The sequence below is a fragment of the Carcharhinus amblyrhynchos genome, chromosome 27 (assembly GCF_965287045.1).
Source record: "Carcharhinus amblyrhynchos chromosome 27, sCarAmb.v2.hapA, whole genome shotgun sequence".
Classification (NCBI taxonomy): Eukaryota; Metazoa; Chordata; class Chondrichthyes; order Carcharhiniformes; family Carcharhinidae; genus Carcharhinus; species Carcharhinus amblyrhynchos.
The window spans coordinates 26830883-26856416 of NC_137350.1; the positions used below are offsets into that span (position 1 = coordinate 26830883).

Consider the following 25534-nt stretch of genomic DNA (forward strand, 5'->3'; position numbering starts at 1 on the left):
CGGGCCTTCACATGGTTTGACCTCCCCACCCCACTCACTATGATTCCGGTGGCAGAGGGGACAGGAAAATTCCCCCTAGTATCTCAGTTTTGCACCTGAATCAAAAGATAGCACCTCTGACAGCGCTGCATTCTGCCAGTACTGCACTGGAGTGAGTTTTGATTTGTTGGGTTCAAGTCCCACTCCAGGACCAACTTCTGACTGTCAGGGGTGCTATCAGTAAACCATGACGGATCTGGCTCAGAATCTTCTTAACCATATAGAATGCAGGAATTATTTTTCTTGTACCTTAAACTATCTAACATTACCACTTCCTGCCCAATGATGCATCATGCAATAGTACACCTCACTGTGCACTGTGTTCCAGGGCATGAGACCTAGAATAGACACCAACTTTCACTGATACTGAAATTGGATGCTTGGCAAAAGGGACAAAAGCCAACAGCTGCATAATATTCCTTTGTTCTGATGTACCACAGCTCTACTGGGTAAGCAGAACTGGTGATTGTCACAGAGTAAAACGGCAAAACGATAGTGAACTGTTGTTTTTCAGACTGGAGGAAGGTACGTAATGGGGTCCCCCAGAGGAATTAGAACCATTGCTTTCTCTGATCTGCATTAATGACCTAGATTAGGATGTGTCAGGCACAAGTTCAAAATCTGCAGATGACACAAAACTGTGAGGTGGAAGTGGTAGATTTCAAGAAAGCATGGGCATGCTGTTGAAAGAGGCAGGCAAGTAGCAGATGGAATTTAATGCAGGGAAGTGTGATATTTTGGTTGGAAGAATGAGGAGTTAAAGTAAAGGATGCAATTCTGAAGAGGGACATGAGGTAAGGGACATAGGGGATATATGTGGACAAATTGTTGAAGGTGGCGAGGTAGATTGAGAGCACTGCTGCCTCACAGTTTGATTCCTGGCTTGGGTCACTGCGGAATCTGCACATTCTCTATGTGTCTGCATGAGTTTCCTCCAGGTGCTCTGGTTTCCTCCCACAGTGCGAAAGATGTACTAGTTAGGTGCAGTGGCCATGCTAAATTCTCCGTCAGGGTAGCTGAACAGGCACCAAAATGTGGCGACTGGGGGATTTTCACTGTAACTCCATTGCAGTGTTAACGCAAACCTACTTGTGACACACATAAATAAAATTGAAACGGTTAATTTGTGAATATTTCACTGTGGGGACCAGTGGGCAAATTTTATTTGAAATTCAGCATTTTGTTTTTATCATTTTTCAGATATGACCCAGATAGGTAACTAAACGATTGCTGCTCAATCCCTGCTGTTAATGATAACTAAATTCTTATCTATGCCAATCTCAACACAAGAATTTGGAAATAAAAAAAATACAATATGCACTTTGAGAGTTCTTTTACATTTTTTTATTATCTCAGTACTGACTTTAACAAGAAGCAAAGTTTGAAGTATTGATGTTCATAAAGATACTGCAGGAACTGTACAGCACAAATCAGCTACCATCTTGTGCAACTGACCCTAAAGGTAACTGCAGAATTCAAAATGATTTCTTATAGAAACGACTTAAAAAATCTGGTTTGACCAATCGTGTTTCACCAATTTGCGTCTGTATTTGAACTGCCATCAAAGCAGGTCAACAAAAAAATAAGGGGACATAAGTGTCTGCATGGACCAACTTGCACAGATTTCAATTTAAAGTTAATACATCCAGATTAGAGTGGCTCCCTCACTTTAAACTCATTAGCCTATGTAAAAAGCTAGCCCTTTGATAAAAGAAAATAAAGGCATGGGGCAGAATATTCTGGCCCTGCTGCAGTGATTGGAGATTTGGCTGAGCACCAAATTCTCCATCCTTGTTTGCAGCGGGAGCAGGGCGCAAATGGCCGGTAAGATTGCACCCATGTAATTACATCGCGTCTTTCATGACCTCAGGACGTCCCAGCACGTCTGACAGACAATGAAATACTTTTGAAGTGTCGTCACTGCAGTAATATAGGAAACACGGGAGCCAACTGTGCACAGCAAGCTCCCACAAACAGCAATGAGATAAGCTACCCAGATAATTACTTCTATGATTTTATAGGTTGAGGCATAAATATTGGTCAGGACACCGGGGAGAACTAAGCTGCTCTTTTTGGAATAGTGCTGTGGGATCTGCTACATCCACCTGAGATAGCAGACTGGGTCTTGGTTTAACATTGCATCCAAAAGGTGACATCTCCACCAGTGTAGCTTTCCCTCAGCACTGCACTGAGGTATGACATTGTGAGTTCAAGTGTCTGGAGAGGACAGGAATTCACAGCATGAAATACTACTGCTGTAATCCTATCACCGCAGCAAATAACTGAGTTATTTACAAAGTTCCTATCTAACATTAATATCTTCACGTCTCAACTGACAAAAAATAACAGCCAAGTCAAAATCTCAGTACTGCAAACAGGGTTGATTTTTTTGTGGAGGAGAGAGATGCAATGGAGGTTAAATAATTAGACACCAACAAAAAGAAATCTTGGAAACTCAAAGAGTTCCAAGGTCAATAGTTATATACAATTCTGTTTTGGTGCCTTATGTATTCCACCAACTGTGGAAAATTCTAGTTCTACCTTGAGTAGGGGCTGGATCTATTTCTTTTGTACTGGTTATTTTCCTAGGCTGTGACCTCTCAAGCACAGTCAAATCTGCAATATACGGTCATTATGAATGCCTTGCACTTTCATGAGCTTGGTGTTCCATTGCCAGCAATGTTGCATTTTGCATTCATTATTTTTATCTTTTTATTGACTGGTTGCAATGGTCGTGCGCTAAAGAAACCCCGCAACTTCTCAAAGCAATGCAAGCACTCACAAATCTCAGTGTGGGCAAAGGCTTCCCTGCTATATGATGTCTTCATAAGACACTTGTAGAAAATAAACACGCTGCTGAAATAGAAAAGACACCCAGATTTTAAAATACTCATCATGAATTAGAAGTGGACACACTGATCTCTGTCCCTGAGCAAGATCAGGCAGACAGGCTTTACACAGAAGCTACAGAGGCTTGTAGAGCTCCATTTGTAAATCATTTTAATATCATTTAACTTTAGTTGTGACCTGGCATAATTGCAAATGGGGAAAAATGTTACTATGGGTTTGCAACACCTTGAAAACCTTCACGTGATCTTTTTAAATCTGAACCTGTACTCCGGGTTGCCGATGTGTAAGTATTCAGCTTTCACTGTTTTCCTCAGTTGGCGCACACAGGGATCAGTACATTGCAATCAGTAATGCTGATTTTCCACCCAATACATGGAAGCATAATTGTTTTAAGATGAGATGAAGAATAAAAAGGAGATTGCAATTGCAAGCAGCCAGACTGTGCATAACCATCAAGTCAATGTCATAACAACCGTGTTGTTGCGTGTCTGCAGGTCTGTAATCCAATACGTCCTTCCATGGGGAGGGGGCTAGTCGTCATTGCCACCAACTGTAAAGTTTTCATTCTGTACACGAACTGTGTAAGTTTCCAGCAGTTGCTCAGACCAGCAAGGATGCCATCAGAAGAACTTGACCCCTTTGCTGTCACTAAGGGTGATGATCTCTGCCTTTCGCTCCGATTGTAAAAACTGTAGTGCCCGTAGCAGAAGCCACTCTTCCAAACCATGGAACTCTAGCAAGGACAGAACATAGTGCATGTGATGAAAGCATGACTAGTTTCATTTTCGTTGACAACGTAATTCTCCGGAAGTTTAACAGGCGAGTTGAACACAAGTCAGTAGGCTCCTTATAATGATGGAAGTTGCTTGAAAGGTAAGGCAAAATCATCAGCATTTGGGGAAAAAAAGGCTCACTTCTCACTCCTCATCTGATCTTTCATCAGTATGGTGCTTTTGACAAAAGATCAAGCATAAAATGTTACTGATCTTTTCTCATTCAATTACATTTTTTGATGTCAGGTTGCAACATTAGATTCTTTGCATGTCAATGAGATCCAGCTAACTCTCAAAACCGATGGACTTTTTTTTAAAACCTGAAAAAGATATTCCTTATTTTGTTTTGCAATATGATATTATTCAAACATAAATAAGAGAATCTGCAGAACAGGATGCTGAGGATGGCCCATCCGTATGGACGGCTGATGTGTTGCCATCACAGAGCCAGTGTAAACAGAGAAAGGTTGTTTCCACTGCTTGATGAATCAGCAACACGAGAGCACAGACTTGATTATCATCTGAAAGGAGGACGCAGAAATTTGAAAATTGTTTTTCATTGAGAGGATTATTAGAATATGCAATGCTTTACCACACTGATGAACAGACTACAGCCTCATTTATAAAGTGGACTAGATGAGTGTGGGAAAGAGACAAAAACAGAAAATACTGGAAATTCTCAGCAGGTCTGACAGCATCTGTGGGGAGACAGTAGAGCCTACATTTCGAGGGTGGCACAATGGTTAGCACTGCTGCCTCACAGACCAGGTACCCAGGTTCGATTTCCAGATTGTGTCACCATCTGTGTGGAGTTTGCATGTTGTCCCCGTTACTGTTTGGGTTTCCTCCCACCGTCCAAATATGTGCAGGTTAGGTGGATTTGCCATGCTAAATTGCCCCTTAGTGTCAGGGGGACTAGCTAGGGTAAATGCATGGGGTTATGGGGATAGGACTGGGTGGGATTGTGGTCAGTACAGACTTGTGGGCCGAACGGCCTCTTTCTGCACTGTAGAATTCTATGATTCTATAAGTGTAGACGATCCTTCACCAGCTCTGGTCGAAGGGTTATCTAGACTCAAAACATTGGCTCTAAACTCGAAACATTGGCTCTATTTTCTTTCCACAGATGCTGTCAGACCTGCTGAGATCATTTAGCATGTTCTGTTTTTGTTTCAGATTCCAGCATCCACAGAAATTTGCTTTTACCCGAGAGTGGGAAGTGAACAAGTGTAAAAGAGCAGAGAAATGAGAAAACAGACAATTTCAGGAAGACTGCCAGAGCTGGAATAGGCCAAATAGTCTCCTCCTTTGTTTGGTACTAAATTACATAATAAATTTATGGACAACACACAAGTTATTTTTTATGTTATTTTATGAGTAAAATGTTTTTATGAGTTAAATGTTTTAAATGTAACCAAATGCTCCTGTTTAGTGAGCTCCTGACTTTGGTCTATTGCTTCTGAATTGTCTGAGGAGTACATTGGGAAGGGCTACTTTTGTAAAGTTAGGTAGTTACAAGTTTGTTTTCATCAGATGTAGGCAAACCAGTTTGTCAACTGCACAAAGAACCTCCTTAATTATCAATGGAATGTTCACTGGAAAGTGATGGCAGCTGAAGTGTGAAAGAATACTTGGTTGAATTCCACATGCTAGTTGTCAAGATGTACGACAGAGAGAAAAATGAGAACAAACAATTAGAGGGCAGACAACATAATTGCTGCCAATGCTCAATTAATGACAGGAGATTATCAATGCTCCTTACCTTCACCCTCAGTGTCATCTCCATTGGAGAGTTCATAAAATGTAAAAACAGAGTTCATCATGGCATTCTTGGAAACCTGAAAAATATATTAATAGCAGACACCAATTCACAAGTTAAATACTTGTAAAAAGAATGAATGGCTCTTAGCACAGGACTTTTAGGCTAGCCATAACCAAGGTTAATACCCCAATCTCTAAGGTAATTAACACACACCACCTTGTTGGAATTGGTATTAATTTGCAAGATCATGGAAAACCAGCACTCCTTAAAAATCAATTTTTGTACATGTACCATTTTGATGGTTACACTGTTGATCAAAGGCTACTTTTGCTTTGGACAAAACACCTGTAACATTTCTGTTGTATATCGCTGATGCTTAGCTGCTTCACGTGACACAATTTTGGTGGATGTTAAACACCCCAATTCTTAAAGCATAACGGAATCTTCCGGTGAGCTACCTGACATTGCTCCTTCAAGCTATACATACTTACTGGTTGTTTATCTCTTTACTGGGATTCTGCTTTGCACCATTTGCATTGATGGCTGTGACTCCCAGGAAGCTTACTGACGCGATTCAGGAGAAAACACCACACTTGACTGCACCCCATTCCCCAATCTAAACATTCGCTTCCTTAATCACTGACGCACAGTTGCAGTAATGTGTACCATACGCTCACCATGATTCCTGTGATAACATCTTCCAATCCTGCAATCTCTACACTTAGGACATGGGCAGCCAACACACGGGAAAGCCAAGTTCCCCTCCAAGTCACGCACACCATTCTGACTCGGACTGTAGCTCCACTTCTTCTTCTTTATCATTGGGGCAAAATCCTAACAGCACTGCAGGAGTATCTACACCAGATACACTGCAGCAACACAAGAAGACTGCTCACCACAACTTTCACAAGGGCAATTAGGGAGATACAACAAATACTGGCCTTGCCATGTCCCACAAAGGAATAAAAAAAATGCACCGTTTGCCAAAAACAATGACTAGATGTCAAAGGAATTAATTGTACGTGGAGTGATATTAGACCTTTGAGTCATAATAAAGTGCTACATGTATGCATGTCTTGTTTTTATTGGGTTGCGTCTAGATTAGGTTTTGTTTATTAATTTCAACCTTTGGACCCGTGCTCCCTGTAATTCCATTAACTGGATTAAAATATTAGGTAAATATTGAAATTCAACAGTTTTCAACAAGGATAAAATAATTTTGGAAAATAATTTATTTTCTTGAGGCAATACAATCCAAAGGCAGCTTTACAACAACAAAATTTGCTGTGGTTTTCTGACTTTAGGATGGGTTTGGAAAATCATTTTCTATTTTTAACTCATCGAACTGGGTTGACTAGTATTCTGTAAATGGAAGGATTTTCTGTTTTTTGCACCATTGTTTTTTGATAGGTCAGCAGCAAGAACGCAGAGGTCAGATAACAGAACACGAGTAGAATCAATCTCACTGTACTCTGCCCTAATTGAAACAGCAAGGTATTTCCATTTCATGCTAAGTTCGGAAGCAAAAGAGATACAAGAAGGATAGGAACATAAAGCATGTAAATTGGTAAGCAAGTTTGTACATGTTAAAAATTAAGCTGTTTGTATATATTTCAAAAGACTTGGCAGTGATTGGCATGTGGTTTTTAATCTTTGGGAAGAACCATTGTGGAAATGTGTTGAAAGGCTCTGCTAATTGTTGGAAATGAGAACCAAAATGAAATTAGTTTGAATAATTGCTCATGTCCGGTGAATGCAAGCCTATGACAAACCTGATCACGCTGACCTGGACAAGTTGGCATTAGATGGTGATTCTCACTGAAAGAGACTTCAAGGGTGGATGTGAGATGGAAATACTATGTTGGTGCAGTTCAGGTTGAAAATCATTAAATATCATAATGCCACATTCTGATACAAAAAGGAAAGCTCTACATATCATCATTTAATCTACATAACTGACAAAACAAATGCAGAATTAAGGAAGATTTGTGTGAATTAAGTTAAAGTCATATTTAAAAGTTTATTTATTAGTGTCCAAAGTAGGCTTACATTAACAGTGCAATGAAGTTACTGTAAAAATCCCCTAGTCACCACAGTCCTGCATCTGTTTGGTTACACTGAGAGAGAATTTAGCACGGCCAATGCACCTAACCAGCACAGCTATGCTGTGTGTGCCATGATGCAAGAAACATGAAGAAAGCATATATAGCAAGGCAACTTCTTACCCACTGATACACAAGTTTCCCCCACTCTTCTGGTCTCCTCCACATTATAAGACAACGAGTTTTATTTTTATCAATCCACTCCAAGTTTCCTAAGAGCAAAACAAATTACAGATTACATTCCTTAAAACACATTCTTGCAACCACATATTTCTTGATACTAACTTCAATTCATAGTGAAATTATAAGCATAGTACAGGAAATGCTCTTGTCCCTTATCCAAGTAATCATTTACCATACATGAGTTTATACATGCAATGTCAGGCTATTGGATCATACACATCACCACAATCAAAGCACTTGATTTCCACATCAGGAGCCCAATCTTTGAACATAAGAACATAAGAAATAGGAGCAGGAGTAGGCCATCTAGCCCTTCGAGCCTGCCCCGCCATTCAATAAGATCATGGCTGATCTGTTGTGGCTCAGTTCCACTTTCCCGCCCTCTCCCCATAACCCTTAATCCCCTCTCTTATCAAGAACCCATCAACCCGCTTCTTAAAAATATTTAGCGAGGCAGCCTCCACCACTTCAACGGGCAGAGAATTCCAGAGATTCACCACCCTTTGAGTGAAGAAGTTCCTCCTCAACTCCGTTCTAAACCGCCTCCCCTTTATCTTGAGGCTGTGCCCCCTAGTCCTACTGTCTTTTTTGAGCGGGAAGAGTCTCTCCACCTCTATCCTATCCATCCCATTCATCATCTTATACGTCTCAATGAGATCTCCCCTCATTCTTCTAAACTCTAACGAGTACAAGCCTAGTTTATTCAGCCTCTCCTCATAGCTCAATCCCCTCAACTCCGGTATCAGCCTAGTAAACCTCCTCTGCACTCCCTCCAGGGCCAAAATATCCTTGCGCAGGTGCGGCGCCCAAAACTGCACACAGTACTCCAGCTGCGGCCTCACCAATGCCCTATACAGCTGCAGCAAGACCTCCCTACTTTTATATTCAATCCCCCTCGCTATGAAGGCCAGCATCCCATTCGCCTTCCTGACCACCTGCTGCACCTGCAAGCTGGGTTTTTGCGACTCATGCACAAGGACCCCGAGGTCCCTCTGCACCGTCGCCTGCTGCAGTTTTTCGCCACGTAAGTAATAGTCCTTCCTACCATTCTTCCTACCAAAGTGGACCACCTCACACTTGCCAACATTAAATTCCATTTGCCATTTCCTGGCCCATTCGCCCAGCCTATCTAGATCCTTCTGCAGACTCTCCACACCCTCCGCACAATTTGCCTTTCCCCCAATCTTGGTGTCATCAGCAAATTTCGACACCCTGCACTCGGTTCCCTCCTCCAGATCATCTATATAAATGGTAAATAGCTGAGGCCCCAGCACCGACCCCTGGGGCACCCCACTAGTCACCAACCGCCAATCCGAATAGCACCCATTGACCCCCACTCTCTGCCTCCTATTTGACAACCAATCCTCTATCCACGCTAACACCCTACCCCCAACTCCATGTCCCCTGACCTTCTGCAATAACCTCTTGTGAGGTACCTTGTCAAACGCCTTCTGAAAATCCAGAAAGACCACATCCACCGGCTCTCCTCTATCCACTCTATCCATTGGTTGAGCCTAATGTCAGTACTAGGGAAGTTGCTAGTGTCAATTATCAAGGATTTCATAGCACAGCATTTGGAAAGCAGTGGTATAAGCAGACAAAGTCAACAGGGATTTACAAAGAGGGAAATCATGCTTACAAATCTATTGGAATTTTTCGAGGCCGTAACTAGTAGAATTGACTGAGGAAGACAAGTAGATGTGGTTTATTTAGACTTTCAGAAAGCTTTGCCAAGGTCTCACATAAGAGGTTACAATGTAAAGTTAAAGCACATGGGATTGCAGGTAATGTCTTGAGATGGACAGAAAGCTGGTTAACAGATAGGAAGCAAAGAATTAGCATTAGTAGGTTTTTGTCTGATTGGCAGCCAGTGGAGGTCGGCAGGGATCTGTGCTGGGACCCCAACAGTTCACATTATATATTACTGATATAGATGAGGGAACTGAATGTATTATCTCCAAATTTGCAGATGATACAAAGTTGGGTGGGAGGGTGAGCTGTGAGGAAGATGCAGGGATGATTCAGCATGATTTGGACAGGCTGAGTAAGTGGGCCTCTGCATGGAAGATGCAGTACAATATGAATAAATAAATGTGAGGTTATCCACTTCGGTAGCAAAAATAGAAAGGCAGATTATTATCTAAATTGAGAGAGGTGGATATTTAGCGAGACCTTGGTGTCCTTGTGCTGTCACTGAAAGCAAGTGCATGCGTAAAGCAGGCAGCAAAGAAGGCAAATAGTATGTTAGCAAGGGGGATTGAATATAAAAGTAGGGAGGTCTTGCTGCAACTGTACAGGGCACTGGTGAGGCCGCAGCTGGAGTACTGCACGCAGTTTTGGTTGCCGCACCTGCGCAAGGATATTTTGGCCTTGGAGGGAGTGCAGAGGAGGTTCACTAGGCTGATACCGGAGTTGAAGGGGTTGAGCTATGAGGAGAGGCTGAATAGACTGGGCTTGTACTCGTTAGAGTTTAGAAGAATGAGGGGGGGATCTCATTGAGATGTATAAGATGATGAAAGGGATGGATAGGGTAGAGGTGGAGAGGTTCTTCCTGCTCAGAAAGGACAGCAGGACTAGAGGGCACAGCCTCAAGATAAGGGTGGGGCAGTTTAGAACAGAGTTGAGGAGGAACTTCTTCACTCAAAGGGTGGTGAATATCTGGAATTCACTGCCCGTTGAAGTGGTTGAGGCTACCTCACTAAATATATTTAAGACGTGGGTAGATAGGTTTTTGGTAGGCAGGGGGATTAAGGGTTATGGGGAGAAAGCGGGAAAGTGGAACTGAGCCACTTCAGATCAGCCATGATCTTGTTGAATGGCGGGGCAGGCTTGAAGGGCTAGATGGCCCACTCCTGCTCCTATTTCTTATGTTCTTACATCAAGGAATGTGGGAGGAAAGGCAGGGTCAGTATACTGAATTTGATGATCAGTCATGATCATAACAAATGGCGCAGCAGGCTCGTAGGGCCGAATGGTTTATTCCTGCCTCTATTTTCTATCCATGCTTCTATGTATGATCTTTTGCTTCCTGCTCCAATGAGATCAATTGTACTGCTCATGTCAACAAATCTTTTTTACCACGTTGTCTTTTCCGAAATCACTGAACTCAATATAAGCTTTGGAGCATCTTAGTATGCATGACCAAGTACCACTTTGTGAGGTGTGTATATTCACTGAGCCAGCTGGGATCCAATGGGCAGCTTACATAATAACAAGTATTCATATGAATGACACTATACAAGATGGGAATGAGTAACTGTTATTTATAGCTCTGTTAATATTAAAAAGGGAACATCTATGTTAGTGTTAGCAAGTCAATCTGTGACAATTATATTGTTAAGCTAAATGCCTTATTAAAGACAGGTAATAGTCATTGGTTCACCCTTCAAAAGAGTACAAATGAACACAACTGGAACAGTCGCAATGGAGTTTGTATTACTGTTGAGTTGAATATAGAATAAACTTGCTCAAGGTAAAAGACAAGCTGCTGTATTACTCTTCCATTACATACTAATGGTTAATATTAATAATTTAGTTTGTATTTTGAAGAAATTTTATAATGCTTAAAAACTATATGTTTTTACTCTATGCACAAACCTTTTTTCCGGAGTTCTTCTAATACAACTTGGATAGCTTCTATGGGAAACTTGCCTTCATAGCAATGTTAAGAGGAATAGCTTGCTTTTTTGACAATGTTCTAGACAGCACTGACCCTCCCATCTTTTGGCAGCAAACTGTTTTCTTCCACCAAATGATTTCATTTTGCAACATACAATAAGAAAACAATACTTTTTACTACACTACATTTAATCTGTTCTGTTGGTGAGGCAGTGTTACTGTATTGGAACATTAAACTCCTGCTTCAGCAGCTCTGTTCGCCAGGTTAAACCTGCACAACACAGATATGATATATGTGACAGCACAAAGTGCTGCGTTTTACCTAATCATAGTAGACATTATCAATAATGACTTAATAATATAGCAATCCTGATGATATCAATGGTCTCATCTTTAGTTCCACTCACAACTCAGGACATCATTCGACAGAGGGAATGCTCAAGCCTTGAAGGGAGTGCAAAGAAAGGCCATTATGTTGATAAATGACTCTCGAGTACCTGTGTACAAGAAGGGTATAAAGGAATGTTTATATTGGAAAACAATTTGGAATGGACAAATAGGTCAAAGGTTTCAAGCATTCAAGCTTGGATGAGTAAATGTGAAATAACAAAAACAAAAGAAATTTAATTATGTTTAACATTCCTGTCTCCCAGTCTGACACAGTAAAGGATACGTTGGATCTTCTTATTGTGGAAGAGTGGGCTTTCTTGGGCTTCCAGTACATCGATAGTGTAAAGCTTATGATAACGCAGGTAAGACAGCACCAGTGAGCACCATGCTGCAAGCTGCTTATGCTGGGTGTTAACATTCGGCTGCAGTCTAGAGATGTGGAAAAGAAAGAACCATAGGCATAACAAAATATTTTCTCATGCCCACATAATTCACGACAATCAACACATTCCAAAAATAAGGAAGTACTTTGAGACATTTCAGGATGAAGCACTTGTTGTAAATTGCAAACACTCCTTTATTTCATTGGATCAGTAATAAAAATGTGATGTTGAAACATGTGCGCAGGATAATCCATATCCGTCACTTTCTACACTGATTCGTAGAGTCAAGAGGTGTAAAGAGACATCTTATTAATGATTTATGAATGCACTACTGCAAAACCAGCAGATGCAGAGCTTATGAGACTAACTTCCATTACACTCTCAAACCAAGAACTCATCACGGTTTTGTAAATTGTATCCTCTGATCACTCAACAGTTCTGTCACCAAAGCAACTTAAAAGTTTCTAAAGTACATGGTCAATTTTGAAAGGTAACCATGCATACCGCAACAGGTCCACAGCAGAAGCCATTTTCCTGACCCTGCACTCAACCCTGGAAGACCTAGATAATAAGGACATCTATGTCAGACTCCTATTTATTGACTACAGCTCAGCCTTCAACACTATTAATCCCACGAAACTCCTCTCCAAATTCCTAGGCCTAGGCCTCGGCACCTCTCTCTGTGTTTGGATCCTGAACTCCTTAACTCACAGACCACAATCAGTAAGAATAGAGGGAGTATGCGGTGTCCGCGGGCACAGTTGATGCCTTCCGTGCCCGTTGGGCACCGCAGGGGCTGAGATGCGTTATAGACCCCGACAATCATATTTTGATTTGATGTGTCTTAAATTTCCTTTGTACTTTTTGTTCAGGCTGTTCCCCTTCCTTTTGGGGAGCTGCCCCTTCTACTTTGTCCTAATGTAATTTGAGTTTGTTTATTTGGTTGACCTAAAAGAACCCCCACAATCAGTAAGGATAGGCAACAACACCTCCTCCACGATCATCCTCAACACTGGTGCCCTACAAGGCTGTGTTCTCAGCCCCCTACTATACTCCTTATACACCTGACTGTGAAGCCAAATTCCCCTCCAATGCGATTTTCAAGTTTGCTGACAACACCACTGTAGTGGGTCAGATTTCAAACAATGACGAGACAGAGTACAGGAATGAGATAGAGAATCTGGTGAACTGGTGTGGCAACAATAATCTCTCCCTCAATGTCAACAAAACAAAGGAGATTGTCATTGGCTTCAGGAAGCGTAAAGGAGAACATGTCCCTGTCTACATCACTGGCGACGAAGTAGAAAGGGTCGACAGCTTCAAATTTTTGAGTGAACAGATCACCAACAACCTGTTCTGGTCCCCCCATGCTGACACTACAGTTAAGAAAGCCCACCAACATCACTACTTTCTCAGAAGACTAAGGAAATTTGGCATGTCAGCTATGACTCTCACCAACTTTTACAGATGTATTATAGAAAGCATTATTTCTGGTTGTATCACAGCCTGGTATGGCTCCTTGCTCTGGCCAAGACCAGAAGGAACTACAAAAGGCCGCGAATGTAGCCCAATCCGTCACATAAATCGACCTCCCATCCACTGACTCAGTCTACACTTCTCATTGCCTCGGCAAAGCAGCCAACATAACTAAGGAATCCACGCACCCCGGACATTCTCTTTCACCTTCTCCCTTCAGGGAAAAGGTACAAAAGTCTGAGGTCACGTACCAAGTGACTCAAGAACAGCTTCTTCCCTGCTGCTGTCAGAGTTTTGAATGGACCTATCTTGCATTAAGTTGATTTTTCTCTACACCCTAGCTATGACTGTAACACTACATTCTGCACTGTTTCCTTCTCTATGAACAGTATGTTTTGTTTGTGTAATGTGCAAGAAACAATACTTGTCACTTGTGACAATAATAAATCAAAGCAAATATGTGTGGTTAGTGCATTAGTATGAAAGATTAATATGCAAGTGCATCAGTTGTTGCAAAACCACCCCTCCCCAACCTCACATCCCATCCTGCAGCTGTGACATAATATGTTTGTTGTTCTCCGCTCATTTCACATACAGAGAAATCTACAGTGCAGAAAGAGACCAGTCAGTCCTTTGAGTTTGTACCGACCACAATCCCACCCAGGCCCTATCCCCATAACCCCATGCATTTACCCTAGCTAGTCCCCTTGACACTAAGGGGCAATTTAGCACGGCCAACATCTAACCCACACATCTTTGGACTGTGGGAGGAAACCCGAGCATTCGGAGGAAATCCACGCAGACAGTGACCCAAGCCAGGAATTGAACCTGGGTCCCTGGTGCAGTGAGACAGCAGTGCTAACTGTTATGCCACCGTGCTGCTTCCAACATGATTAATAATGAGGTGGAGATGTCGGCGATGGACTTGGGTGGGCACAGTAAGAGGTCTCACAACACCATGTTAAAGTCCAACAGGTTTATTTGGAATCACGAGCTTTTGGAGCACTGATGATTCACCTGATGAAGGAGTAGTGCGCTGAAAGCTTTTGATTCCAAATAACCCTGTTGGACTTTAACCTAGTGTGAGACTTCTTACTATGGTCAACAATGTTTGGCCTTCAGCTTCTTTGCTTCCCTATCTCACTTGATATTGATTACATTGAGTGCTCATTCACACTTTCTGCACACCTTTCAAGTTGAATAAGTGTCTAACCAATAATTAACATTCCATTCCCAACTCATCCAACATGTAGCCTCTTGGTTTTCTGTCTTTGTGTGTCAAGGATATCATTCAATCCAATTTAACTCCTTCCATGATGCCAGCTATACTCCATGTTTGTAACTATTCTATATGGCAGAGAATTTCGTACAAGGAACATCAAATCAAGTGAAAATGACTGATCTTTTTCTAGAACATTAACATTAATAGTATTTAGACAGATTGGATAGATGTCTAATGGTAACACTATGGGAGAATTAATGCTGTTTTTCTTAAAAGTTGCTGCATCCAACTAGTTGCTGTACTCAACTAAAGTCTGGGTGCTTGGTTCTGGAGAGAAGTGGGGCAGAAGGCAGAACTCCTGTAATGGCCATACTGCTGGCCTGCCAATCGACAAGTCATGGATTAAGATTTATGTTAATTTTAACACCTCTCTCTGCCCTGACAAGTCTTGTACAAGCTTGTTCACACAAGGAAAGATCAAACTGGAGATAGAACAACAAAAGGATTGGCAGTGGATAGCTTGTCAGTTGCAAATCCATTCTTGCCCTAATGTCTGAACTCAATCAGGACTTCTGTTTACAAAGAGCTTGCTTTAATAAATTTGCATCTATTGAGGAGCGCCTGCTATCTTTGCCAACACTGAGAGAAAAACGTTGAATTCCAACATCCTTTTTTCTTTTTTTTGCACTGAGCTATATTTAGTATCCATGTCACTATTGGTGACTTAATGATGGGTAAAACGAACATCCATTGACGTATATGGTTAACTTTTGGACTTTTGTTTCTTTTGGTATTCTTTTTGCTTAAACTTTAAGATTACATTTCTCAATAAAGCGAGACAAACAGCAGAGAAATTTAATTATTTACACTCCCTCCTTAACATAAATGCTTTGGCCTGAGACTGACTGCGGGACCATGTCACCCCTAGAATGTGTCCTTCCTGAGGTCAAAGAGCAGATAGCCCAATTTCTAGCTCTGAATTGCAAAGCGTCATTGCTGTGTGTGTGCGTGCACGTGGTGTTCCTGCCTATCAATTTGGCTCATTGAGAAGACTGAGGAAAATAAATAGCACAGAACAGTGAGGTTTCTGCTTTTTAAACAATGCTTATAAATTTTTTTCCCATTCCTCTGAAAGATGTGTCTATAGGACGGTACTCTTTGCTGGAGTACAATCCCGAAGACATACAAACATATGAATTAGGAGCAAGAGTAGGTCATTCGGCCCCTCTAGCCTGCTCTTCCATTCAACGAGATCATGGTTGCTCTGTGGGACTCAAATGTTTATTACCTTAATTAAGTGAGCAATTGGAAAAGCTAGCCTTTGGCAAGGAAAAACGCGGAACTTCTGTAATTGCCATACTGGTGGCCTGCCAATCGACAAGTCATGGGTCAAGATTTATGTTAATTTTAACACTTCTCCCTGCCCTGACAAGTCTTGTATAAGCATTTCACCCAAGGAAAGATCAAACTGGAGATAGAACAACAAAAGAATTGGCAGTGGATGGCTTGTCAGTTGCAAATCCATTCTTGCCCTAATGCCTGAACTCAGCTAGGACTTCTGTTTACAAAGAGCTTGCTTTAATAAATTTGCATCTATTGAGGAGTGCTAGTTATCTTTGCCAACACTGGGGGGAAAAAAAGTTGAATTCCAACATCTTTTTTTTTGCACTGAGCTATATTTAGAATCCATGTCACTATTGGTGACTTAATGATGAGTAAAATGGATATATTGCCCCATCCAGTTTACTGGAAATTTCATTGGCCGAGATAGTACAATGCACTACACTGATGGGAGAGTAGTGTACTATAACTTGGTATAGTATACCAAGTATATACATGGATGTACTTTAACACATCCATGTGTTCAAATCCCTCCATGACTTTGCTCTTTCTTTTAACTGTTTTAACAGACTTACTATCATCTACAAACTCTGTGTTGTCCCAACTCTCAACTCTTGTGTATCCTGTATATCATTGGCTCAACAATTGGTATGCTGGGGGGAATAAGAAGGCTCGTACAAGTCGGGATTGTGAAGGACAAGTTTAGGACACAAAAGTACTGCATTACACAGAGGTTAATCAAAAACTGTATTTCTAGGAAGAGTGTTAACAAGAACAGCATTAATTATTTTTATTACCAACATGACTTTCACAAAGCATTTGACAAAGTCAAATTATCTATGATTCTATTCTATGACAAAGTCTCGTAGAAGAGATTATTGTGCAAAATTAAAGCACATGGGATTGGGGGAAGTGTACTGAAATGGTTAGAAAACTGGTTGGCAGAAAGGAAACAAAAATTAATGGGGTGCCACAAGGATTGGTGCTGGGACCCCAGCTATTCACAATGTGTATTAATGATTTGGATGAGGGAGCAAAATGTAACAACTCAAAGTTTGCAAATGATACCAAGTTGGGTGGAAGGGTGACGAGGATGCAAAGATCCTTCAGCATGACCTGGACAGGTTGAGTGAATGGGCTAATCAATGGCAGATGCTGTAAATTTGGATAAATGTGAGGTTATTCACTTTGGAAGCAAAAACAAAGCCGCAGACTACTGAATGACTGTAAATTGGGAAAGGGGAGTGTGCAGCGGGACCTGGGTGTCCTCGTGCAGCAGTCGCTGAAGGTTAGAAGGCAGGTGCAGTAGGCGGTAAAGAAGGCTAATGGCATATTAGCCTGCATTGTGAAAGGTTTTGAATACAGGAGCAAGGAGGTGTTGTTGTATTTATACAGAGCCTTGGTGAGGTGACAACCAGAATACTGTGTGCAGTTTTGGTGTTCTTTTCTGAGGAAGGATGTCCTTGCTCTCAAGGGGGTGCAGCGAAGCTTTATCAGGTGATTCCGGGGATGGCAGGACTGATGTAGCAGGAGAGATTGACTAGGTTAGGATTGTTTTCACTCGAGTTCAGACGAATGACGGTGCTCTCATTGAGACTTATAAAATTCTAACAGGACGAGACTGGGTGAATGCAGGATGGTGAGGGAATCCTGAACCAGAGGTCACAGTCTGAGGATTTAGAGTAGACCGTTTGGAACACAGGAAAAGAGACGTTTCTTCACCCAAAGAGTGGTGAGCATGTGGAATTCATTACCATAGGGAGTAGCTGATGCCAAAACATTAAATGTATTCAAGAGGTGGCTAGATATAGCACTTGCGGCAAACTAAGGTTAACTAAGAGATCTACAGTTATGGGGAGAAAGCAAGATTAGGTTTTTGAGTTGGTTGATCAGCCATGATCGTAATGAATGGTAGGGCAAACTCAAAGGCCCGAATGACCTCATCCTATCTTCTATGTTTCTATGATTAGACTGTTAAACAGTTTTAAAACAAAGGTATGACATATTTTCACACTCGTGAAACTTCAACCATGAGTTGATTAATCAGCTTCCCAATCTCTGGTTAGTGTAATTCCGCATTTCCAAACTGGGTCTGTAAGAGTCGAGAGGCTCTGCAGAAGGGCTGGCTGTTTTAAATTTGACCAAGGCTGTCCTTCCAACTTGTCCAACTGAAGGTGGCTTTCTCACTAATTTTGGTGTGTGTGCACTAATCAGCCTATCAGCAACCAGTGCACTGAGGAGTCGAGTTCCCTCAGTTGGAAGAGCTGAAAATAGCAGCAAAGTCAGTATTGAAATTCCCAGACAAAGGCAAAAGTGAAGGCGAGTGGGCAGCACATTGAGGTAAGCAGTGGCTTCAGTGACTGGGAAGGGTAGCAGCCTCAGAGGATGGGCGGTAGGGAAGTGACCTTGGGGAGCAGGCAGGAAGGGAAATGGTTACACAGCAACGGAGGAGAAGCAGTCATGGAGCAGCAGAGAGGTGTGTGCGTATGTATCTGTGTGACAGAAAGACGTGTGAGTGTGTAAGACAGCAAGGGAGAGATGGGAGTGAGGGTGTGTAAGAAAATGAGGGAGATGAGTGTGTGTGTGTGAGAGAGAGAGAGAGAGGAGTCTGTTGTTATTTGTGTGCATGAGAGAGAGGCAGGAGTGTGTGTGTTAGAGAGATAAGACAGGGGTGGGGTTATTAATGTGTATGTTTGTGTGAAAGAGGTGTGTGTGTGTAAAAGAGCAGGGAGAGATGGGAGTGTATGCAACTGAGGGAGAGGTGTGAGTGTGCGTGAGAGATGAGTGTGCTTTTGTATGCATGCATGAGAGAAGTGGGAGTGTTGTGTGTGTGAGAGAGAGGGGTGAGGGTGTGAGTGAGGGGTGGGGTTTTGAGTGTGTATATTTGAGACACACAGAGATGGAAGTATGTGAGTGAGAGAGGGCAACGTGAGCATCTTTGATAGAGAGAGATGAGAGTGCGTGCACGAGAGGGGAAAGTGACGAGATGAGAGAAAGCAGGCCCAAGGTGGAAGTGTGTTTGTGAGAGAAATAAGTGTATGTGAGAAAGAGTAAGTGTGCATGCTTCTTTTGGGTGTGAATCTGATGAGAGTCCAGCTCTCCAGCAATACTCCTAATATTAAAATAATGTGAACAAAAGAAGCAGCATCACTCCTTTATTAAAAATGACAAGGTCAGACTTAAATATTTATTGAATAAGAGAACTTTTTAATTTTTAATAAATTTATATATAATTGAAAGTAATTTGATAAATTTGTTTTTGTATGTTTGCATCTATTGTGCAATCACTTTTTTTCCTGGTTTAGCTCTTCAACGTAACAAGGTTGATTTTCAGGGGTTCCGTCAGTACTCTCGGGAGGTCAAAAGGTTTCTGTGGCTGGAAAAGTTTGGGAAATGTTGATTTAGCTGGAATGATCATTACAATAGTGCATGAGCGACTGAGACTGGTAACCTACAACATCTTGCATCCTAAAACAGGATGTGTTTCAAAATGTACAGTGTGGATCACATTGTGGATGGTGTAATAATACAAGTTGTTCATTTATACCACTCATTGAAATCTTTAGCTGCTGTTACATGATAGGTGCCCTTAGCACGAGGCCTACTCAGCGCATTATGGTAGTGATTCTTCCAATACTACTAATTAAAGTTAAAGAACAATTGGAAGAAAAGTGAATTCAAAACATTACTTCTGTAGTTTATACCTGGTTTTGTTAAGTCTCAGAGGCGCAGGAGTAAGGAACATCACAGAAACAGACCCAAGAATTTAAACTGAAGCAGACTGGGCAGCAGCAAAGAAAAGTGAGCAGTGCAAGCGGAAAAAAAAATCAAAGTCATAGCAAGGTTGGCAGGGGTAAGTTTACAGATAGGCATGCAACTTAGCCGATCTATCAATTAAACCGGATCAAGAGATTGCTTCAGAAAGAAAAAAGCCAACCTGATTAAATACATCAACTGAGAAGTTGGAGAACAATGGGATATTTTAATCACATTGTTTTTGTGATAATGCAAGACACTAATTTACACAACAGACTTAAAGCTCTGCTGTGCACCCTTGCTCACTGCAACACAATGTTCATGTAGCAGGACCGAAAAATTCAGAAAACATTAGCTTCGCAACACTACACGTGGTATTTGGGGGGGTGGGGGGAGAACAGGAGCTGAGGTCAGAGTGGAAGAAGGGAGGTGGGAGCTAGGACTGGGACAGGAAGGGAGAGCTTTTTCCAAAGGGGGTAAGGGAGAGGGGGAGAGCTGGGTCTAACAAGAGAGTATTTATTGGGGTGACCTGCACAAGGTTCAGCGAGCCATGTCTCTACTGAGGAAGACCAAAACCAGTGGAGCACAAGTTTGCCTTAATGTATTTTTAAGGGATTGTTTTTGGAGATTGGTGGGGAGAGGGGGTGTTCTGGGAAGCTATGGAGTCTATTTTGGGGAGTTATTATTGGAAGGTTCCAGGGGTCGTTTTCAGAGGTTCTTTGGGTAGTTACTTGAGATGTTTTAAGGGTATTTAGGGAGAGAAAGGGATTATTTGGGGACAGGAGTATAATAGGAGGTTCTTCGGGGATTTGTGAGCTGGTTATTTGGGGGAGGGCAGATGGGGAGTTGTTTTGGGGGTATTTAGGAGAGGTGGGTGTTATTTGGGGAGGAAGCATATTGGGGGTTATTTGGGGAGAGGGGTGTCTTGGGAGGTTCTTTGGGAAGGGGGAATCTATACTGGGCCGGAGTTTTGGGAGGGGGTTATTGGGGTGTCTATTTTGGGGAGACGGTTGTTTTGGGAGATTCTTTGGGAAGGTTAGTTTTTCTGGGGCGGGGGGGGAGATGATGGAGTCTATTTTGGGGAGTTATTTGAGGAGTTATTTGAGGAGTTATTAGGGGAGATTGTGAGGAGGAACTGTTTAGGGAGGTTCTTTGGGGAGTTATTGGGAGGGGAGTTATTGGGAGGGGACAAATAGGAGAGGGGTATGGGGAGGAGTTGTTTTGGGGGTATTCAAGAGAATATTTGGGGAGATGGTCTATATTGGGCTGGAGTTGTTTTGGGAGGAGGCTATTGGGGTGTCTATTTTGGGGAGAAGTTTTTTCTTGGCGGGGGGGGGTGGGTTCTGGATCCAGTCTCCTTTCCCCTTCCGCCCATTTCCTGGTTTCAGATTCTCAGGGCCGGGAAGGGGTTTTATTTCCTCCCTCTCTCTCGGCCCGAAACCCCGGGGACCGCCTCAGCGACTGCAACAGCTCTCAAATCCACGTCTGCCGCCAAGATAAAAGATTTTAACCGCGACTTACGTGTAGAAAGGAGGGAAGTTATACTGCCAGGGCCACTCGAAGCTCATGTCGAAGGCGGGACAGGAAGGTCCTGCTTCCTTCCAGCTTCCCTCCTACATCAGTGCACCAACTCAAAGTGTCCCACTTCAAACAGTCCCACCCCTGCAGCCACTCCAGCCCCATCTGCTTTCTGCAGGCAATGAACAACAGCCAATGCTGGGAGTGAGATTTATAACTTAAAGATTTCAAAACATCTTTTCTTTAGATGTGCTGACCTGTTGTGCATTTGCAGTAACATTTTTTTTGTTCATTTACACATTTTAAGTTTATTTATTAGTGTCACAAGTAGGCTTACGTTAACACTGCAATGAAGTTACTGACAAAATCCCCTAGTTGCCACACTCCTGTTCGGGTACACCGAGGAGAATTTAGCATAGCCAATGCACCTAACCAGCATGTCTTTCGGACTGTGGGAGGAAACCCGCGCAAATTCAGGGAGAATGTTTATAATTTAAGTTTATTTCTTATTAGTCACAGTAAGACTTACATTAACACTGCAACAAAGTTACTGTGAAATTCCCCTAGTTGTCACAGGCTGGTGCCTGTTTGGATACACTGAGGGAGAATTTAGCACCTAATCAGCACATCTTTTGGACTGTGGGAGGAAACCCATGATGTAGAGATGCCGGCGTTGGTTAAACTGGTTGGATTTAACCTGGTGTTGTGAGACTTCTTACGGGAGGAAACCCACACAGATAAGAACAGAACATGCAGACTCTGCACAGATAGTGACCCAAGCTGGGAATCAAATCCCATTCCCTGGCTACTGTGCCACCATGCCACCTGTAATTTATTATTTAAGAAAAAGAAAAAGGTATTTTCTTTCACAGTTAATGACATGGCAACATAGGGATAAATTGTCTTGGAGCAGGGTGCCTATCGAGAAGCGTGTGTGCGCAGATCTAGGAGGCAAAAATATATGTTACTAACCAGTCAGAAGAAATTTAAGTTGGAGTGGTTAAAATGTGGAACTTGGTGCCACAAGATGTAGTTGTGGTGAATAGCATAAATGCATTTAAGGGGAAGATAGACAGGCACATGAGAGAGAGAGAGGAATAGAAGGCCATGCTGATGGAGATTAGTATCACACATAAATTAAGCATGAATTTGTTGTGTCAAATGGCCCATTTCTATGCTAAAGATACTTTGTAATTTAAATAGGGAACGAAAGGTTGAAGACTTCAGTTTTTGAGATGTTTGAAGATAGGAATTGCCATGGGATGAAGCAGAATTCCTAAGTACTGAATGTGAATAAGCAACAAGGTAGCAGATTACAGAATCGCAGAATTGTCAGGGAGCGGAAGGAGGCCATTCTGCCCATTGTGTCAGCACCTATTTTCCAGATGAGGTTTATGACTTAGTGCTGTTGCACGTTGTTTCTAATCAAGTAATTATCTAATGCTCCCTTGAATGCCTCGATCGAACCTGCCTCCACCATACTTCCAGGCAGGGCATTCCAGACCCAAACCACTTATTATGTGAAAAGTTTTTCTCATATCACATTTGCTCCTTTTGGTAATCATATTAAACCTGTGCCCTTCGATCCTTTTACAAGTGGAAACAGATTCTCTAGTCTGTCCAGCTCCCTCATGATCTTGGACGTCTCTATCAAATCTGCTCTTAGTGTTCTTCTCTCACAGGGAGAATAGTCCCAACCTCTCCAATCTATCCTCTTAAGTGAAGTTTCTCACCCCTGGAAACATTCTTGTAAACCTCTTCTGCACTCTCTCCAATGCATTCACATCATCCCTGCAGTGTGTTGTCCAGAACTGTACACAATACTCCATGTGTGGTCTAAGTAGTGTCTTGTCTAAATTCAGCATAACCTCCTCGCTCTTGTATTTCGTGTCTTTATTAATAAAGCCCAGGATGCTGTATGCTTTATTGACTGCTCTCTCCACCTGCCCTGCTACCTTCAATGACCTGTGCACATATACACACAGGTCGCTTTGCTTCTGCATACCTTGGGGATAATATCCTTTATTTCACATTGTTCTTCCTACCAAAATGAATCACCTCACAATTGTCTGCATTGAATTTTAAAAATGGTGCTCGATCTCTGTGGGTTTGCTGACATGATTAGGCCCTGCCCCTCAGGACTGGTAAAAAACTCACCTCTCCCAAAAATGACTAAGTGTGGGAATCTGATCATTGCGAATCACACCGGTTTTCTCATTTGAAATGATGCAATGTCATTTTTTTAGGGAAAATTCCACCCAACATTTCAGATTGATGACCTTTCATCCTTTTGCTTTTGAGTACATGAAATCTGATTGGTCTCTCTATTTTTGCTCCCATTACCCTTAAAACATAAGCAAAGCTCCGTGTGTTTAAAGTAAGACCAAATTTATCTTAATGATCATAAGTTTTCAATCCTTTCACTAAAACAGTTAGGATTTGAATTTTTAAGACTGTTTTTGCGATGTATCAGCATCCCTTAGTGTATAAAATATATTTACAAATGACTTGATATTTCTAGAGTATTTGCACCAGACCATTTTCAAACCTATTAGAGGTGTGTGCAGAGAAAGTTTGCATTAAACAAAGATAATTTTTGCATTTTCCAGCATCCTACTTGACTTTGTGAGGAGCATGCCAGAGATGCAAATTGGTCTGTTACCAATGAATCATAGGATAGAATCGTAGAGTTCCTACAGTGTAGAAGGAGGCCATTCAGCCCATCAGGCCTGCACTAACTCCCAACAACAATCCCACTCTGGCCCTATCCCCATAACCCTATATATTTACCCCATTAACCCTTCAATCTATTCATCTTGGGACACTAAGGCACAATTTAGCACGGCAAATCCACCTAGCCTGCACATCTTTGGATCAATGGATGGACTTGGTTTAAAAGCAAGTAGATACAACCATTAAAATTCAGCCAGTTCAAAATTCCTGCACTGGGGGGAGCTGTGGCAAGAGATAGAATGTCTTCCTGGTATGCAAGAAATTTAACCTTGATTTTATTGCAAACACAGAGAAGGAATTTGGAACTATCCAACTCCACTGCAGAGGTTGAGTTCCTCTGCTCCCCTAAAGCTAGCTATGAAACAAAGAAGTGATCCTTATTGTTCGTGAATCTATTGACATTGGCTTCTATTTGTAGCACAATCCTACAGGAGGTGACATTTCCACCCCCACAAGGATGTGATAGCACTAGGTGGGGTATAGAGGAGGTTCACCTGGATGTTGGCTGGATTTGAGCTATAAGGAGAGACTAGATAGGGTTGGATTGCTCTCTTTAGAACAGAGAAGACTAAGGGAAGACATGATTGAGATATTTAAGATTGAGGAACATCGACAGGGTGAGTAGGGAACAGCTGTTCCCCTTGGCTGAGGGGTCAATCACAAGGGGACATAGTTATAGGGCAAGGGACAGGAGATTCAGAGGGGATTTGAGAGAAACATTTTTACTCAGTGGGTGGTGGGAATTTGGAATGCACTGCTTGGGAATGTAGTTGAGGCCAAAATCCTTACAACCTTTCAAAATATTTGGATAAGCACTCAAATTTTTTTATACATTCATGGGACACAGGCGTCACTGGCTGGCCAGCATTTTTTGCCGGTTCCTAGTTGTCCTTGGAGGGCAGTTGAGAGTCAACCTCATTGCTGCAGTTTTGGAGTTACATGTAGGCCCAGCTAGATAAGGACGGCGGATTTCCTTCCCTAAAGGACATTAGTGAACCAGATGGGGTTTTCTGACAAGAGACACTGGTTTCATGGTCATCAGTAGATTCTTAATTCCAGAATTTTTTTTTATTGCCCCCGTGTTCCAGCCATCCATCAACCAACACATCCATCCTTGTGACGCACTGTCTTCCTCCCCATTTAGAAAGCAAAATTCATTACTCAATCGAACGTGTCTCAGCCTCCCCTCCTCTCTTCAATATTTTTATCAAAGAAAATGACAAAAAAACCCCAATATTTTTAAATGTCTCAGCAGTTTTTCTCCAGGGAGGGCATAAGATTGACTTTATTGGTGGAGCCTCCAGACCAGTCCTGGTGGGTTGGCAACACTAAATGGTGCTCATGCTATCTGTGTTCTGAAGTTATGTAATCACAGCAATATTTCATCT

General features: G+C 42.1%; 1 protein-coding gene across 1 annotated transcript; it reads right to left on the reverse strand.

Annotated features, from left to right (window-relative positions):
- Positions 1-1368: 1368 nt before the first annotated feature.
- vps25 (vacuolar protein sorting 25 homolog) lies at positions 1369-21519 on the reverse strand. The gene is made up of 6 exons (XM_080213566.1): positions 21417-21519; positions 12001-12146; positions 11307-11360; positions 7650-7738; positions 5425-5500; positions 1369-3622 (listed from the first exon to the last, which is right to left on the reverse strand). Exons 1-6 carry the CDS (start codon positions 21461-21463, stop codon positions 3510-3512), a joined length of 525 nt encoding a protein of 174 aa, XP_080069692.1. The 5' UTR covers positions 21464-21519; the 3' UTR covers positions 1369-3509.
- Positions 21520-25534: the final 4015 nt, after the last annotated feature.

Bases quoted from the DNA above. Each gene is read 5' to 3' on its own strand.
- vps25 (XM_080213566.1), bottom strand. From the start codon at position 21,463: ATGAGCTTCGAGTGGCCCTGGCAGTATAACTTCCCTCCTTTCTACAC. The intron at 12,147-21,416 runs GTAAGTCGCGGT...CCACATCTCTAG, and splicing joins AACTTCCCTCCTTTCTACAC to ACTGCAGCCGAATGTTAACA. The intron at 7,739-11,306 runs GTTTGTGCATAG...TTTTGCTCTTAG, and splicing joins AGAAGAACTCCGGAAAAAAG to GAAACTTGGAGTGGATTGAT.